This window comes from Lemur catta, chromosome 20 (genome assembly GCF_020740605.2).
Source record: "Lemur catta isolate mLemCat1 chromosome 20, mLemCat1.pri, whole genome shotgun sequence".
In the NCBI taxonomy this organism is placed as follows: Eukaryota; Metazoa; Chordata; class Mammalia; order Primates; family Lemuridae; genus Lemur; species Lemur catta.
In genome coordinates this window covers 34,545,973-34,563,567 of record NC_059147.1, presented here as the reverse complement: position 1 = coordinate 34,563,567, position 17,595 = coordinate 34,545,973, and the positions used below count along the sequence as shown (strand labels likewise).

Genomic DNA, 17,595 nt, shown 5'->3' with positions numbered 1-17,595 from the left:
GAGGAAGGAAGATTGCTTAAGGCCAGGCTTTCAAGACCAGCCTGGGCAACATAGCAAGACCCTGTCTCAAAAAAAAAAAAAGAAAAGAAAAAAAATTTAAAAATTAGATATTTTCTGGTAGATTGCTTTCCCTCCCCAGGGAACTTTAAAATACATTTATGCAAAACTCTTTAAAAAAAACGTTGTATCATCATGCTATACTTTTTGATTTTGGAATTCATTTTTCAGTCATTATTTAGGTTGTATGTGTACGTATGTAGCACTATATATACGTATGTGTGTACTAGATTGAGCTGTGTATACACACATGTGCATGTGTACTAGGGAGGCCTGTATTAGACACTGTGTATGTGTGTGACCGCAGCAGCCTCCTCACCCCAGCAACTAGGGATGTGTCCGTGATTCTGGTGCACATGCTACTGTCCCCTGGTTCTGTTAGTCCACCTGGGCCAGCATATCTTGGAGACCATGTATAAGCCTGCCAACCAGTCTAGCAAATAACAAAGCTGGCACGTTGTCACTAAATAGGTGAGACCAGACAGGGCACGGCATTCTAGGCGATACCGGAAGAAAGGCAAGCCTGACCCAAGGGTTGCTGGCGAGGGTAGAGTCAGCTGAGAAGCTGTTTGACAGCATTGTGCTTGGGTCCCTTGAATGGCCCTTCACCGTCACGAGCCCTCATCCATGGGCCAGAAAGACATGGCAGTGCTGACAAGGCCACCTGCAAAGCCCAGGTGCCCAAGCTGCCCCACACCCCCAGGACACAAACCACATTCTTCTGGGCCTTTCAGTACACTGGGTCAGATTACAGTCAAGCTAGGAGCCCTCGGGCCCGTTAGGTAACTTTGCACCTCTCTGTTTTGAGAACATTACACCTTGAAGTTTAGCCCTCAAAATCTGGCCTTTTCCCCAAGTTTGGGGGACATCTCGTAACTTCCAAGTACTTACAGCCTATTGCAACGGAAAGGCTCCTAACTGTCCATCGTGAGTCGGAGCGCGAGGCGCCACCTGCTGGCCGTTTGTCACCTGCTCAGCTAGCCACTTGCAACAGGAAAATACTAGTTTATTCATTTATTACCACAAAGTTCACTCTCTGAGCCAGTCACTCTTGCCTGCACCAGGCTGCCAGCAGCTCTGGGGAAGGTAACACCGAGGTGGTCACGGGGCAAACCTCATGGACTGAAGAAGGGCAACTGCAGCTTCCCGAGGGTGGGCTGGCCCTTCTGCCGCTGCTGCGAGACCCAGATCCCAGTGAGTAACGAGAGGCGGGGGCATCTGTTTATTCTTTGGTGTGTACACTGTAGGCGTCTGCCGTGCTGGGGTTCCTGTGTCGGTGGTAGGGGCCCCAGGCGTTGTGCTCCCGGATGGTCCTCGGCTCTTCACTCCCACTGGAGCCGAAGCTGTTCAGAGTCTCGTTCGAGGCTCGAGTGATGATGATGTGTGGAATGACACTTTTCTTCCTGCTGGACTTTTGCTTCCCGTCAGGTTTCTCTAGAAGAAAGAAACATCCAGACACTCAGTAGGTCCCTGTGACACTCCTTTCACATTGCAGATAGTGCCCGTCAGAGCAAAGGAGTTACATCCATGGTGAGCGGCAAAAGAAATGGGCTAGGCCAAACGTGATCAAAACTGTCAAGGAACATTCCAGAGCTTCAGTGGGTTTGGGAATACTAGATGCCCTCCTTCAAGGAAGAAAACAGAAGGGCTTCCACGATCCACGGTGGAATGGCTGCGCTGCAGGATGGCTTCAGGGTGACAGAAACAGGAGGGAGAGAGGTCACGTGTCCAAGCAGGGGTTGCCTCAGAGTGTAGGGTTCAGAAATGCAATTTCCAAAGGATTCTATCAATAATTCTGGTACAAGCAGCTTCCTATACAGAACTTTATTGATTAGAATGGTCTAGGAGTGTACACTTCCGATGTTCCCCACACATTCCTAAACTTGTTAAGGTTACAAGGAATGGGTAAGACCTGTGAACCGCCCAGCCTGTCAAATGTTACCACGTAGAGAAGCAGTAGGGCTCCTGGCCTGCCCCCCAGGCAGCCACTGCTGCAGCCTGGGCTGCGTCCTTTCGGGCCTCTTACGGCACGATGGAGAGGACACTCCTCGCTCTGCACAGGCTCACAGGCGCGCTCTCTCAGGAACACAGTTATGTGCTCATACTGGTTTGCAGCTTTGCTCCCCACTGAGCACCTCATGAACCAGTTACCTGGTGGGATAGAGTTGACAATGACAATGACAGCTGTCATTGTCTGTTCTGAGCCCTGGAATAACAGCAGTGAATAATGACACAACAGCTTCTGGTGAAGGTCTTCTACGACCTACGTTTTATAGATGGAGAAACTGAGGCACAGAGAGGTCATCACCTGCCCAAGGCTCGTCAGCCAGGCGTGGCAGAGGGAGGTGTGCAGACCCAGGCCACCCGCAGCCTCATCTGTTTTAACTGCCAGATGACCCGTGGCCAGCGAGGGGCCCAGAGATTATCCCTGCTCTGTTCCTTGTTTTCAGAGACAGGGTCTGGCTGTGTTGTCCAGGCTGAAGTGCAGGCTGCTCACAGGTGTGATCAAAACTCACCGCAGCCCCAAGATCCTGGCTCCAAACAATCCTGCCTTAGCCTCTCCAGCAGCTGGGACTACAGGCGTGTGCCACCATGCCCAGCTTCTTCTCATTTTTATTGTTACAAAAATCCAAAAAATGCATTTCTTCTTATTTTACACTTATGTTAAATTGGAGAGTTCATTTTTATACTGATTATAAAAACTTTTTATATGTTAAGACCATTTAAAAACTGACCAGGCACGGTGGCTCACGCTTGTAATCCTAGCCCTCTGGGAAGGCAAGGTGGGTGGATTGTTTGAGCTCAGGAGTTCAAGACAAGCCTGAGCAAGAGTGAGACCCCATCTCTACTAAAAAATATAAAGAAATTAGCTGGATAACTAAAAATATATATGTATAAAAAATTAGCTGGGCATGGTGGCACATGCCTATAGTCCCAGCTACTTGGGAGGGTGAGGCAGGAGGATTGCTTGAGCCCAGGAGTTGGAGGTTGCTGTGAGCTAGGCTGACGCCACGGCACTCTAGCCCAGGCAACAAAGTGAGACTCTGTCTCAAAAAAAAAAAAAAAAAAAAAAAAAAGACTTTAAAAATTAATACATGTTGGCTGTTCCGATGGTAGTGGGTTATCAGAACTTATTAACATTAGTGTCACTAAAGTTGTTATTCAACCCCCCACTGCTAAATTTGACTGGCTTATTAATACATGTTGATTTTAAAATTGCACATCCTGGTTCCTATCCTTCCAGCCATTTATGTGCCGATGCACACTCCATAGAAGGCTGAGCTTTCCACCTGACAGTCCAGCGGGGCCGGGCCTCCTCCTTCATGGCGACCTGTAGTCTTCTGTCATGGGGTCCCATCGTTTATGTAACCAGCTCCCTGTGATGAACATGATTTAGTTTATTTCCAATTTTTCCTTTTTTATTTTTGAGACAGAGTCTTGCTCTGTCGCCCAGCCCTGGGTAGAGTACAGCAGTGTCAGCCTAACTCACAGCAACCTCAAACTCCTGGGCTCAAGCGATCCTCCTGCCTCAGCCTCCCAGGTAGCTGGGACTACAGGCATGCGCCACCATGCCCAGCTAATTTTTCCTATTTTTAGTTGTTTGGCTAATTTCTTTCTATTTTTAGTAGATACGGGGTCTTGCTCTTGCTCAGGCTGGTCTCAAACTCCTGAACTCAAGCGATCCTCCCACCTTGGCCTCACGGAGTGCTAGGATTACAGGCGTGAGCCACCGCGCCCGGTCTCTTTTTCTTTTTTTAATATTTAGTTAAACTAAAGTGAAATTCTATACACATGTAACCTTATTTGCTCGTTGTATGCAGCACATTGTGCTAAAAATATGAAAGCATTAACACTTTCAGCCAGTACTGAAAATAAACACGTGGAAGCTAAGTGACAAGTTAAAAGACAGTAATCCACAACTCAGTGATGTTAAGTTTTCCACACGGAGCAATAATGTAGATACCTGAATAATTTAAGGAGATGCAAATAGGCCCTCTTCATAATTCTCGGCCATCTACTCAGGAAAATAAATTCTGGCCACAGCTGAACAATTTCATTCCAATCTCAAACAAAGTGATCATATTGATAGATGAGGAAGCAGGAAAGGAGGGGAGGGAGGATGGAGGGAAGGAGGTCAGAAGGAGGAGGAGGGAAGAAGGACGGGGGTAGGAGGAGGGAGAGATGGAATTCTCTTGTCTCTATTTCATATTTCATCTATTCTTATACTGGAACTATATTTTCATTATTAAAACTTTTGATACATTGAACAATTTTTATTTTTAAAACAATTATAAGTTCACAGAAAGTTGCAAAAGTACTGCAGAGAGGTCCTATGCACCCTCTACCAGTTTTCCCCAATGGTAACACAGCTGTAGAGCAGTATCCACACAAGGGCTCCGGCACTGGTACATGTGTGTGTACGGATCTGTGCCACTTAATCACATGTGACCACCACCACAGGGACAGCCATTTCCCTCCTGCTGTCCCTTCACAGACATCCCTGTTCTCTGAACACACCCATCCCTCACCCCAGGCAACCACCAGTCTGTTCTCTGTCTCTGTAGTTTTGTCACTTGGAGAATGTTACACAAATGGAGTCAAAAGCACGTGACCTCGTGAGGCTGGCTTTTGTCACTCAGCTTGATATTTTTTAACAGCTGATGGAAATGTTCCTTACGTTTCTCTTCTTTTTCAAAATTTTCTTGCAATTAAGTATACTCTACCTTCATAAAAAAGACAAAAGTATTCAAACACACACGGATGTGGAACAGCCTCAGTGCCTGCACGTGCCTCACCGAGCTTCAGTCGACATTCGTCCCCTTGTTTTGCCTGTCTTCCTCTTTTTTTTTTCTGAGTATCTTCAAGCAAATGTCAGACATATAATTTCACCCATAAATGTTGCAGTGTATCTCTATATCAGTTAAAGATTTTATTTTAGCTTCACTATAATAGCTTTGCCACATCTAAGAAAATTAACACTGACTCATCCAGTGCCCAGACTGCATTTGGCTCAAGATCTTTCACGTTTCCTTATAACAATCCTCTTTCTTATTCTTTTTTTTTTTTTTGATATAGGCTCTTACTTTGTTGCCTGGGCATGAGGGCCAAGGGCAGTGGTGTGAACACAGCTCACTGCAACCTCAAACTCCTGGGCTCAAGCGATCTTCCTGCCTCTGTCTCTGTAGTAGCTGGGACTGCAAGTGTGCACCACCATGCCCGGCTAATTTTTCTGTTTTTTGTAGAGATGGGTCTCAGTATGTTGCTCAGGCTGGTCTTCAACTCCTGGGCTCAAGTGATCCTCCTGCCTCAGCTTCCCAAAGTGCTGGGATTACAGGCCTGAGCCACTGCGCCCAGCCCCAGTTACCACGTCTTATTTCCCAGGCAATTGCAGTCAGATGTCGTCTGCAGCCTGAGTCATCTGGAGGCTCCTTGGGACTGGATGTCCAGGGTGGCGCACGCAGGGCTGGTCACCACTGCAGCTGCCATGTCATATGTGCTGTCGCAGCTGGGAAGGCCCGGGATCATCCAGTGGCTTGTCCACTCAGGTCTGGCACCGGGGCTGGGAGGGCTCAGGCATCAGCTTTGCTGACTGCAGTGGCTCCAACTGGCCTCCCAGGTTCAGGGTTGGGCAGACCCGGATGCAGCTTCCGTCACCCCAGACAGGCACCTGGTGCTCAGTCGTGGCCGGTCCCCATTCCCACCCTTAGCCCCGGGCAACCACTCATCTGCTTCTGTGCATGAACTTGCCTTTCTGGACGTTTCATACAAGGGGACCATTATCTGTGGTCTTTACATCTGTCTTCTCTCACTTAGTGGCATGCTTTGGGGCTTCCTTCGCAGCGCGGCATGTGACGGTGGCTTGTTCCTTGTCATTGCTGAGCATGTTCCGCCACGTGGAGAGAGTACAGCCCTCCTTGTTCTGGAAGCTCCACCGTCACTCTCGCTCTCTGACCCGCTGCTTTCCCTTTACCGCCATCCTCCCACCCCACGCCTGACGGTGTAACAGACACTGCGGGGGCCTGTCCAACAGGCAGCCCCCTGCCTCACCTCCCCCGCTGCAGAGGTCCCGCCCCTCCACTGCCTCACGGCCTCTTCCAGCCCCTGGTGAATTGCCCACGTTGAGCCCACCCTACAGAGGACAGGCAGGCGAGGGAAACCGGGGAAGGTTTCCTTGCCTGCATACAGCAAGGAGAAAAGCAGGCCCGTCTGCATGTGCTAGCTGGAGCCATACAGCTATCTGGGGGCTGTGGAGTAAGACGTCCCTGACACTGAGGGTGGCAAAGCAGAAACATGCCAAGGCCTGAGGTCACAGCCGTGCCGCTCAGCAAACCACCCTGAAGCCCTGCCTCTCACTCTTCATTCGTGAGACACTAAATCCCGCAGTGTGAAGGCTACGTTTAGTTGGCTTTTCACTAACTTTCAGCTAAAAGCGTCCTGACAGGTAGCATTTTCCAAACCTCTGCCCTAGGACTATGGCCCTTCCTGCGGCCTTTACTCTCAAGTGAGGGGTTCCGAAGAGGGGATTTCAAGTCCAGGTCTTTCTCCCAAGACCAACACCCAAATTTCAGATTTAAAATATGCCCCAAGGCCGCCCTGGTGGCTCACACCTGTAGTCCTAGCACTCTGGAAGGCCAAGGTGGGAGGATTGCTTGAGGTCTGGAGTTCGAGACCAGCCTTAGCAAAAGTGAGACAACCCCCCCCCATCTCCACTAAAAGTAGAAAAAGTGGCTGGGTGTGGTGGCTGCACCTGTAGTCCCAGCCACCAGAGAGGCTGAGGCAGGAGGATTGCTTGAGCCCAGGAGTTTGAGGCTGCTGTGAGCTATGATGACACCACTGGACTCTAGCCGGGGTGACAACGCAGACTCCTCTGTCCTAGCCACGTCACTCCTCCTGCTGGACCCTCTGGAGGCTCATTCTCATCACCACTGAAACGCCTCCTGGCTCACCACCCCCTCCATCTCATCAGACAGTGGGTCCACCTCCTGGATCCTTCTAGAATTCCTACTGCCACAGCTCACTGGTTCCCACAGATCACAGCAATGGGGTGTGTTAGGTCTTCTCTGTCAGGCTCCTTGTTTCTCCTGACAACCCCTATTCTGGAGCTGGAAAGACATTTCCAAGGCACAGACCCTACCCTTGTTTTATCTCTAAATTTTTAATTTCTTTTAGAGATGGGATTTTGTTACGCTGCCCAGGCTGGCCTCAAACTCCTGGGCTGAAGTGATCCTCCTGCCTCAGCCTCCTGAGTAGCTGGGACTGCAGGTATCTCTCCTTGTTTTAAACATTTAACAGTCCCATCTCCACAACCCACGTGATAAAACTGATGAGAGACTTTGTCTTCTGGCTTTTTCCTGCTTTTGTGGCTTCATCTTGCCCACACAGCCAAAGGTCTGGCCACACTAGGCTGTTAGGAAGTAAGTATAAGTTTGCCAAACTGTTTAACTCCTTCGTCCCATCCCGTCCTACCCGCTCCTCGGTCACCCTCCGCACTGTGCCAGGCAGGGTGGTCCACAGCCGCACTCCGGCCCCTGGCGGCCTCCGGAGGTTCTGGTCCATTCTGTGGGATGCTGAAGGGATCACAGTGGTACCAAGATATCCAGCCCTCCCGGATCCCTCGGCTGAGAAACGCTTGCAGCTGTCCTCCACGTCCCTGTGGGCTGTGTGCTGTGCATCCATCACTTGGAAACTTGCCTAAACTTTTACTGAGCTTGTATTTTCCACAACAACTCTGGACAGTTAGTGACCTCACACGCAAAGGGTCCCGAAACAAACCCCTGTCGTCGTTGGGGCTCCTGCCTCCCCCGACCCCCGACTCGGGTTCTGCCCCCGGGGGTCTCCTACCTTCGCCGGAAGCCGAAGGCGGCAGGAGGTGCTTGGCCGCGTCCGCCCCGGGACCGGGGTCTGCGGGCTTCTCGCCCTCCCTTTCCGCCGGCCTGGCTTCCTGGGGACGCTGCTCCGCCAACTTGTCCTTAGGTTCGGGGACTGAACCGGCGTGCGCCTTCCTTTGCTCCTCACCTGAAATACAGGGGAACCACACCGGTGACTTCCCGAGCCCCCGGGGCCCCGCGTCCCGCAGTCCTTCGGCTGCCTGCTCGGGTCCGGAGTAAATGGGACAGCGCGGAGACACCCCGTCTCGGGGGACGTCTCGAGTCACCGTCCCCGGCGGGGCTTCGAGCGGCAGGAGCGGCGCGCGGGGCGCGGGGCAGGCGGGCCCGCGTTACCTCTCCTGGGGGCGTGTTTGCTTCTGGAAAGGCCCATGGGCGAGCCCGCCGCCCCCGCCGGCGCAGGCCGGGCTCCCCGCCCCTCCGCGGCCGCGCAGCCCCGAGCGACTCACAAACGGGGCGGTCGCCACGGCAACGCGGCCCTCCGCGCGGCCGCCCCGCCCCGCCCCCGCCCCCGGCCCCGCCCCGGCCCCGCCCCGCCCCGCCCGCAGGGCCCGCCGCCGTCTTCTCGCGAGAGCGGCCGCGCAGCCCCGAGCGACTCACAAACGGGGCGGTCGCCACGGCAACACCGCCCTCCGCGCGGCCGCCCCGCCCCGCCCCGGCCCCGCCCCCGGCCCCGCCCCCGGCCCCGCCCGCAGGGCCCGCCGCCGTCCTCTCGCGAGAGCGGCCGCGCGACCGGAAGCGGGCGGCGACCCCGGAAGGCCCCGTCGGACGGAGCTGGTCGCTTCGGTCGCCGCTCGGACCTGTCGTCGGCCGATTTCGCGTCCCCTCTGCCTCCTCGAGGGGCGCCGCCGCCGGCCTGGCCATGGACGGTAAGAGGCCGCCGCCGCCCTCCGGGATCGCGCGGGGCCGCCGTTCCCGCCGGCGCGGGCTCCGCCCACCCGGCCGAGCTCCCGGGCTTCGACCCCCGATCCTGCCCTCGGGGCCGGGACCCCTTCCCCGGGGCCTCGACCCCCGACCCGGGACCTCTGAACGCGGGCCTCGAGCCCAGGTCTCCCCCGGCCCCCGGCCCTGCTCGGGGTCTCGTCGCCTTTCCCCGCGAGCTCCAGTGCCGGGACGGACAGCGATGCCGCTGCTGCCTTGGGGCCCCGGAGTGTCGGGTCAGAGGGCACCGGGAGAGGTGACACTTGCAGCCCAGAACGGCACCAGGGGAAATAGCAGGAGCTCGGAGGAAAAGTGCTCTCTGAGCCGCAGGCAGGTTGGGAGCGGCCTCCCTCGCTCAGCTCCGGGGGATGCGAACTCTAGCCCGGTTCTGCGGGGCGGGGACACGGGCTGGGGGGAGCCGGGCAGGACCGGCCCCGACGGGTGACGCCCGAGCCCTGCCCTCCCGCTCCGTGCTCAGCGACACCAGAGCGCAGGAACAGTCTGGTACGCGAAGGTGCCTGTGTTTGCGGAAATGTTTATGGGCTCGTAAAAATACGTTTGAAGTGTAAAAAGCTATGGTACAGCCGCGTCATTGTCGTGGAGGAAATGTGCAGAGGTTTTTCTGCAGACGCTTCAGAGAGAAGATGAAAAATAGAACCCAACTCCTTCCCCACCCAAAAAAGTTGGCTTTGGCTCCAAGGCTCACTCAGCCCTTTTGAGGGAACTTTTCTTAGGCCCATGTCAGTTTTGTCCAGGGTTAGGTTTTACCTGAACGAGCTTTCTATTCTCCAGAGTCTCATTCTACTACACACGCCTAGATGGGAGAGGTGAGGCTGGGAGGGAGGGTGATTTGGTCAACATCACACAGCAAGTCGGGTGGGCTGGGCCTCACCAGGCCAGCACTGTTTTGCCTAAACGCTGGGTCTGGTTAGCCGTTTTCCAAAGTCACGGATGACTTTGGCCTTGGCCAGCACCTGCTGCTAATACGTGGCAGATGGACAGGTTCACGGAGCACATTTGAAACCGGGGAGGTCCCAGCTAGGAACCTCGGTTTGCATTTGTGAACTCTCGGGACCCTCATTCGAGTTACAGGTTTCATTTCCGCATTTTGGGCTAGGGTGGTAACCCCTTTTAGGATTCAGGTGTCACCGTCACTCTCCAAATTTAGAAACTGAATAAACTGACATCAGCCCAAATGTACCTGGCTCCGGAGTTTTGGTGAACAGGTAGCAAGTGTGAATGTCAGGAGATTTACTCACAAATGCACTTCAGTTTTCTCAGTCGCTCAGTGTGAGCAGGGAAGGTCCCTGAGCCTGATTTGACAGCTCAGAAATGGCTGCTTTTGTGGAATCTGCTGTTCGATGGCAGAAGAGTTACCACCTTGCTGTTTGTATCCATTTACCTTTCAGTGGAAAGAGTATATAAAAAAGAGACTGCAGGCCAGGCGCGGTGGCTCACACCTGTAATCCTGCACTCTGGGAGGCTGAGGCGGGAAGATTCCTTGAAGTGAGGAGTTCAAGACCGGCCTCAGCCAGAGTGAGACCCTGTCTCTACTAAAAATAGAAAAATTATCCAGGCATGCTGGCACACACCTGTAGTGCCAGGTGCTTGGGAGGCTGAGGCAGGAGGATGGCTGGAGCCCAGGAGTTTGAGGTTGCTGTGAGCTAGGCTGACGCTACGGCACTCTAGCCGGGCAACAGAGTGAGCCAAAAATATCTCTTGAGTTGTCACCACAGCCAAGTGCTATATCCATCACTTCATCTGTTCTCGCACTAACCCTTTGAGCTTGGCCGGTGCCATCCTCGTGTCCCCAGTGAGGAAGCAAGTTTCGGGAGGCTCTGCGTGTGCTGGAGCCCGTGGCTGGCAGGGACCAGAGCTGGCACACTGGTCTGTCTGCTGTCGGGGGCCTCCCTGAAGGCGCCAGGCAGACACGACCCCCGTCTGTGTTCTGTTCCTAGTATCCAGGAGGATCTCAGTGAGCCCACCTCCTTGTTAGAAGTGTTACTTACCGCATCTCTTAAAATCCTCAAACCATGTCCTCTCTCTTTGCAGATACCCTGTTCCAGCTGAAGGTACGTACTAAACGACCGTTCATCCCAACCCTGCCCTGGTAGTTAGCAAATGAGGAGAGATCATATAAGTCACCCAGGGCCCCAGAAGCAAAGTCAGGGGACAGGTTATAACTGGGGAGCAACTGCCACACCATGCTCAGACTGCTGACCAAGAGAGGATTACTGAGTTGCCTTGATGGCATATTAATTCCTTCCTCGTCTCAGGCTAAGTGGAAGTGGAGCGCTTGGGCTCATCCGTGAAAGACTGGCCATGTTATCTTTCAGAAACACAGCTTGGGTATCACGAGCATGGCTTGACGTTCCGCTAGGCGTTTAAAACCCAAGTGTGGCCTCAAATCCTTTAAGGTCCCATTTGAAGAAGAGCTTTCTGGACGGCTAAGTATTCCTCTCATCTGGGGTGCTGTTTGTGCCTTCCAGTAATCCAGGGCGTGTTTCTGAACATTCCCTCAAGTGCTCTCGTGGTTGATCATCCGTGTGAGCTTTATCTTGTCACTAGTTCCGAGATACTGAGCAGAAGTGATGTGCACACGCTGCTGACTGTGATTCTGGGATATTCTCGTGTCACAGTGTGGCTCTGTAAGATGTTTCTGGGGACAGGAGGGACTGATGGGCAGGTGCCTGCAAGGGGGCAGCATCTGTGGACGGGACCCGGGGCTGACGCTGGCTCAGGGCGTCACGGGAGGTGGCAGCTGGGGCCCTTGTCTCCGGTTCTAGGCCGGGGCTGCCAGCGGCCCTGTGGGGACATCAACAGCCTTTCTTTCTGGTGTTGGGAGAGCAGCGAGGTGCCCAGAGCCGCATGTGCTGCCCAGCAGCCTGTTGCGCACTCAGTTTGCTGTGAGGATGACACCTTCAGGCGTCCTTTAGTCTTGAATTCTGTGTTACTCCTTGGGGGTAACCTGGAACAGGTTTTCTTGAGCCTTTTTTCCGTCCACAGCAGGAGTGGAGGTCAGTGTGAGTTACCTTTTTACCCTGCCGCTCTGGAGGAGGGGTTGGATTGGGATGTTCGAGGAGGAGACGACATTTTAGAGCAGCCCCCTTTTCCCAGAGCCTGAGAGGGTGCCTGCCCCCTTCCCTGAGCTGGTTCCGCCTCTCGCAGCCGGGTGGCCGTGAGCACGCGCCCCGCAGGCTGGTTGGCGAGCGTGCAGGAGCCGGCGTGGGCCGAGGCTGGGCTCCGGGGAGCGGGGCCGGGCGGGTGGGCTCCGCATGGCTGACTCCGGTGTCCCGCGTCTGCTCAGTTCACAGCAAAGCAGCTGGAGAAACTGGCCAAGAAGGCAGAGAAGGACTCCAAGGCCGAGCAGGCCAAAGTGAAGAAGGTGAGGGCTGTGGGTGTCTTCGCGCTCTTGGCTTCTCTGGGTCTATATTCTGTTCTCGTCTACCCTTATTTTCGTTTTCTGTGTGTTTTTAAGTCTTTGTGTCTGTACATCCAAAAGAAAGCGCTTTCTACATCATGATTTAGTTCTCACCATGACTTCTAGCTTTAAAACATTCGTTTCTCACGTGAGAACAGCAAGCTGGGGGGAGGGGATGGAGGTGCCAGGTGGGGTGGAGCCCGGGTGGCTGCGGCCCCCGCCCCACCCCACCCCCAGCTCACCAGGGGTCCAGAGCAGACCAGAGGTTGCCGTTGTTCTTTAGCTGTCCGTTCCTTATTCGTTCCTGATGTTCCGAACTTGTTACCACCAGCTGCCCGCCACGGTCCTGGTTTTAGCCCCCTCTTCTCTGTGGGCTAGTGCCTTGGGCGTCAGAACCCGGGCAGGGGCGGGGTGGCCCATCCACGGGCTGGAAGGTCTCTCGGGGGCTTCCCAGGAAGGGGCCGCTGCCTACGGGTGGGCAGGGCAGGAGGAGAGGGCGGGTCTGACCCCTTGGTGGAGCCTGTCAGCCAGGTCTTGTGCAGTTCTTGACACTCCGCCCAACAGGAGAAATGGGTGCTGGGTGGGGCACTGGATTTGGTGACTCCTCCCCCAGCTCAGGCTCCCCATGGCAGAGTGGGACCAGAGAGTGGCTCTGTAGTCTGCATCTAGCGCCTTGTGCACTTTCCATTGCCATCGTGCCCCCCTGCCCGGGACACTGAGCATCACCGACGTGTGCCGTGCTCCTGGGCGGTGCTGGTGTGGGGGGGGCCAGTCGGCGGCGGGAGCAGAACCCCCTTCCAGCCTGCTGCCCCGGCTCCGTCCCGGACCGTCATGCTCCAGGCAGGCTCTGGGCCTGGGCGTCTGCATCTGCCCGGAGCTCGCAGCCCCCTCCGATGAGCATCCCTGGAAAGGGTTGTGAAGGCCCCTCCCCAGGGCAGCACACGGTCAGCGCCAGGTTCCTGGCAGGGGACACACAGGCCACCGAGTTCTCCCGGCCCTCATTTCCCCCTGAATTTCAGGCCCTTCAGCAGAAGAATGTGGAGTGTGCCCGTGTGTACGCTGAGAACGCCATCCGCAAGAAGAACGAAGGCGTGAACTGGCTGCGCATGGCGTCCCGCGTGGACGCGGTGGCCTCCAAGGTGCAGACGGCCGTCACCATGAAAGGGGTCAGTGCTGGGCCTGGGTGCCGGGTGGGCTGCGGCAAGGCGGGGGTTTGTGGGTCGGATCTGGGGTGGCTCCCAGAGTTGCGGGAAGACAGGTCAGCTGGCGGCTGCGGCCGCGGAAGTGCCGGGTTGGACACGGGTAAGGCCGGCCCTGGGGCCACACGAACGTCACCGGAAGGACCACTCGGGGGTCCTGGGCCTTCAGCGTCACGCAGGATGAGGAGCCCACATGGCCTCCTGGCTGGGGTGGGGAAGCACGTCTGAACCTGCGGTTCTGTCCTGGGGACTCCTTCCAAGCAGGGTGGCCCAGAAGAGGAAGCCGGTGCTGGAGACCTGCTGTGTCCCCTCTCGAGTGGCCCAGTGCTGCTCCTTGTCTTGTCCATTCAGCTGACAGCATTTCCTGAGGACCTGTGTCGACGGCTCAGCCCAGACCTGCGTTTACTGTTGGGGTGAGGGGCCCCAGCTCTGCCATCAGACAGTTCAGGGGACTCATCCTGCTCCCTCCCCCAACCTCTCTTGTCCCAGGTGACCAAGAACATGGCGCAGGTGACCAAAGCCCTGGACAAGGCCCTGAGCACCATGGATCTGCAGAAGGTCTCTGCGGTGATGGACAGGTTTGAGCAGCAGGTGCAGAACCTGGACGTGCACACGTCGGTACGTGGTCCGGGGACACGGGAGGGTGTGCCGCAGCACGGGGAGGGTTGGCTGGCAGACTGGCACGCTCTCTGCACGGACATGTTTGCTCCCTGGTGTCACCAAGCATCCTGTGTGCTAGGTCCCTGCCAGGACCTCAAGAGGGAGGGGTGAGGGCAGAGGACCTCCTCCAGGGCACCTGCTCCTTTTGGGACGTCCCCAAGTGGTACCGAGCACATGGGGGTGCAGAAAGGTGCCCACCTGAAGCAGGTAGACTTGGGAGAAGGGCTGGGCGTGTGGCAGGCAGGTTCCCGGTGGAGGATGAGGAGCCAGAGAAAGTTCGTTGAGAGAAGAGGCTGAAAAGGTGGAGGCTGTGGGGGGAGTGAGCGAGACACGTGGTCGAGGCCCCGTGAAGCCGTCCTCAGGGCCCTGTGGGCCGGGCCCCCGTGCCCAGACGTGCCCCCTCTCTCCCAGGTGATGGAAGACTCCATGAGCTCAGCCACCACGCTGACCACGCCCCAGGAGCAGGTGGACAGCCTCATCGTGCAGATCGCAGAGGAGAACGGCCTGGAGGTCCTGGACCAGCTCAGCCAGCTGCCCGAGGGCGCGTCCGCCGTGGGCGAGAGCTCCGTGCGCAGCCAGGAGGACCAGCTGTCTCGGAGGTGGGGTCAGCGCCCCGCGTGCTGTGCCGTGACCCCGCGCACTGTGCCGTGACCCCATGCGCTGTGCCATGACCCCACGCCCCGGTGCTATGGGAAGGACGAGGGGTGGGGGCTTGGCGGCTGCTCCAGGACGGCTCGAGCTCTGGCGTTGTGGGGAGCACGGGTCTTGGTTCGGATCCTGCTCCGTCGGGCGGTGAGAAGGGCGGCTCCCGTCCGTGTCCCCAGGCCTGGCACAGGCCGGGCTCTCACAGACGGCCGCAGGGTGGGCTGGATGTGGGGTACACACACACGCAGCCCACTGCAGAAAGGGGGACCCTCGCCGTCCTGCTGTAAGGCGTCAGCGTGGGCCAGCACGCGAGGCTGTTTCCAGGCTCCGTCACTCGCGTCGTGCCAGGACAACCTTAGAAAGCTGGGGCTGAGCAGCGTGAACCCTGCACCCGAGTAGAGGAGGGGCCCTGTCCCTCACCTGAGTCCTGTTCTGGTTCCAGGTTGGCTGCCCTGAGGAACTAGCCGCCCTGCCGTGCACACCGCCACCTCTGCCCTGCCACATGCTGGACAGTCCCTGTCCCCCACTGCGTCTGCTGCTCTCACCTGGCAGGGCCGGGTGGCCCCAGAATTGTTCCTTTCTTTCGGAGTGGGTGGTGGTCTGTGTGCTGGTGTCCAGTTCGCACAAACTGTGGGAAACTTCTGACTCTGGGCTCACCTCAGTCTCCGTGGAGTTGACGGGGACCGGCCGGCAGATGCCACTCGGACTCCAGCCCAGCGCTGTGGGGCCTTCAGACTCCACGACAGCAGACACGCCGCTCACCCCACCCGGCGGGGCTGCCCTGCGGCCACGCAGCTCCTGGAGTCCCCCCAGCGTGCAGGGGGTCCCACCGAGTGGACAGGCAGCCCATGAGGGCTGGTGGCCTGTGACCCTCCACCAGCATTCCAGGTGGGGTCTCTGCCTCCTGCCAGACTTGGGGACAGCCACCAGCCAGCTCTAGGCCCTGGTGTGCCTGCCCTGGCCCTCGTCCTTGCCCTGCTCCACCTCCTCAGGTGCCTTGGGCCCTGTGGGCTGCAGGCGGCTCTCCCGGCAGTGCCGGCTCCTTCTGTCAGGGGCCTGTCCTTGGGGCCTCTCGTCCCTCCGCCTCGGTGCTGCCGTGTGGCTCTCCTGTCCCAACTGGGCCCTCCTGCCTTCCCAGCCTGGCAGCCAGGGTGGCTGGTGGAGGAGCCTGGGACAGCGGCCTCGCGGGGCCGGAGTGAGGCAGACCTGCCCCTTGAGGCCGTGGTGGGCCTGCTGGGGCGGCCACCAGGGGGCTCTGGGCACGGGCTACTGTTTTTGTTTTTTCTGTTTCCTAAAGTTTACTTCATTTTCCCGAAGCTTCCGGGGTTTTTTTGTTTTTTTGCCAAAGTAGAAGGAGCAGGCGGCAGGTGGGGAGCTTGGGGCGGCTGCAGCCCCACCCCAACAGACTGCAGCCTGTGTCCGCAGCTGCAGGGAACTCGGAGACCTTGACCTTGAGCCGCTGCGTTGGGCTCTTTCTCTTGGAGACATGGCGGGTCCTGGGTGTCGGGGGTGGGGGTGGAGGCTCTTTGGTCTCGTCTGGTCTTCCTCAGAATCAGCCCGTGGGCTGGGTTGCAGAGAAGATCCCTGTGTCCTCGTGGCTGACGGCCCTGAGGCGCGTCCCCGACCCCCGAAGGGTGCAGCGCCCCCCAGAGCCACCACGGGGCTGCCTGGGCCCCGTCTGCTCGGGTCACAGAGGGAGAGTGGGTGTGTTCACCCTTTTCCTAAAACGCTGTCATAATTTATCCCAGAAGATGTTCTTGGGCTTTGCTTTGGTGGCCTTGGGTGGGGCTGGGGAGCCCCCGACTTAGGAGGCTGAGGAGTGGGGGGCCTGGAGTCCCAGCTGCCCCCTGGGTGGGGTGGGGTGTGGAATGCAGGGTCTCGGGCCCCACCAGACCAATGGAGCTGGAGTCTGCAGTTGTAGAATTTACCCTTTTTACTTTGAAGTAGCTTTAAACTTGCAGAGCAGCCGGGCGTGCAGCCCCGTGTGCCTCCCACCCGCTCTGCTCAGCGATGGCCTGTCGACCACGCTCGTCTGCCCAGCTGGAAACTGCCGGACTCCGCTCGCTAACCAGTCTTCTTGCTGGTGGTCTCTGGTCCCTGGTCACCCCAGTCGGTGTGTCCTGGTCCCACCCCGATCTGGGACAGCCCCCACTTCTGTCTTCAGGAGCTGAACAGTTGGAGAACATGCTGGCCAGTTAGTTTGCAGAATGTTTGTCAACTTGGGTTGGTGTGGTGTTTCACGTGACAAAGTTGAGGTTGTGGTTATTGGCGAGAAGGCCACAGTAGTGGCCTCAGCTGCATGGGGTGTGTGATGTCACTGTGTCTCCTTGCTGGTGACCGACTGCACCACGGGGCTCGGGTGGCATCTGTCAGGCTCCTCCGCTGTGGAGCGTCCTCCCTTTTCAATTAAAGTGTCTTGTGGAGAGTCTCACAGACTGCAGCCGTTGTCCTTTCTCGGGAACGCCGGCGCCTGTTGAGTCTTCCTGGTGACAGTTGCTGTGAGTGGCTGGAGCTCTGCACCGAGGACGAGTTTCTTCTCGATTATTCTGTCCGTCCGACCCGGGGGTGCGTGTCGCGTGGGGTGCAGGGGCCGCGTCATTCTCTGTGGCTCCCGTCGCATCAGTGGGGTGTCCTTCCGGCTCGGCTGCGCCCTCTCCTGGCAGCACCGCAGGGTGCCCGGTCCCCCAGCCGTTCCCCCACGTGGCCCCGACTGCTCTGAGTGGGGAGCGTTTGCAGGACAGGGTCCGGCGGGAGGAGCGCCCGCGGTGGCTGCAGTCCTGTCTCGGGCCCGCCCGGCACACGGCCA

General features: G+C 57.1%; 2 protein-coding genes across 4 annotated transcripts; one reads left to right on the top strand and one right to left on the bottom strand.

Moving 5' to 3' along the window:
• Window positions 1–25: 25 nt before the first annotated feature.
• Window positions 26–8,378, bottom strand: SPATA33 (spermatogenesis associated 33). Of its 3 annotated transcripts, XR_006730490.1 has the most exons (5): window positions 8,280–8,378; window positions 7,900–8,073; window positions 1,172–1,491; window positions 949–1,041; window positions 26–61 (listed from the first exon to the last, which is right to left on the bottom strand). XR_006730490.1 is itself a non-coding variant. In XM_045533855.1 (3 exons), the coding sequence occupies exons 1-3, from the start codon at window positions 8,314–8,316 to the stop codon at window positions 1,280–1,282; spliced, it is 423 nt and encodes a 140-aa protein (XP_045389811.1). In that variant the 5' UTR covers window positions 8,317–8,378; the 3' UTR covers window positions 1,057–1,279. The 3 variants fall into 3 exon arrangements, 2 of the variants coding, with proteins under 2 accessions (XP_045389811.1, XP_045389810.1); XM_045533855.1 differs by lacking the exons at window positions 26–61; window positions 949–1,041 and having other exon boundaries at window positions 1,057–1,491; XM_045533854.1 differs by lacking the exons at window positions 26–61; window positions 949–1,041; window positions 1,172–1,491 and adding an exon at window positions 1,506–2,208.
• A 287-nt stretch (window positions 8,379–8,665) lies between these two features.
• Window positions 8,666–17,217, top strand: CHMP1A (charged multivesicular body protein 1A). The gene is made up of 7 exons (XM_045533852.1): window positions 8,666–8,812; window positions 10,917–10,936; window positions 12,172–12,249; window positions 13,305–13,451; window positions 13,974–14,102; window positions 14,556–14,743; window positions 15,232–17,217. The coding sequence occupies exons 1-7, from the start codon at window positions 8,806–8,808 to the stop codon at window positions 15,251–15,253; spliced, it is 591 nt and encodes a 196-aa protein (XP_045389808.1). The 5' UTR covers window positions 8,666–8,805; the 3' UTR covers window positions 15,254–17,217.
• Window positions 17,218–17,595: the final 378 nt, after the last annotated feature.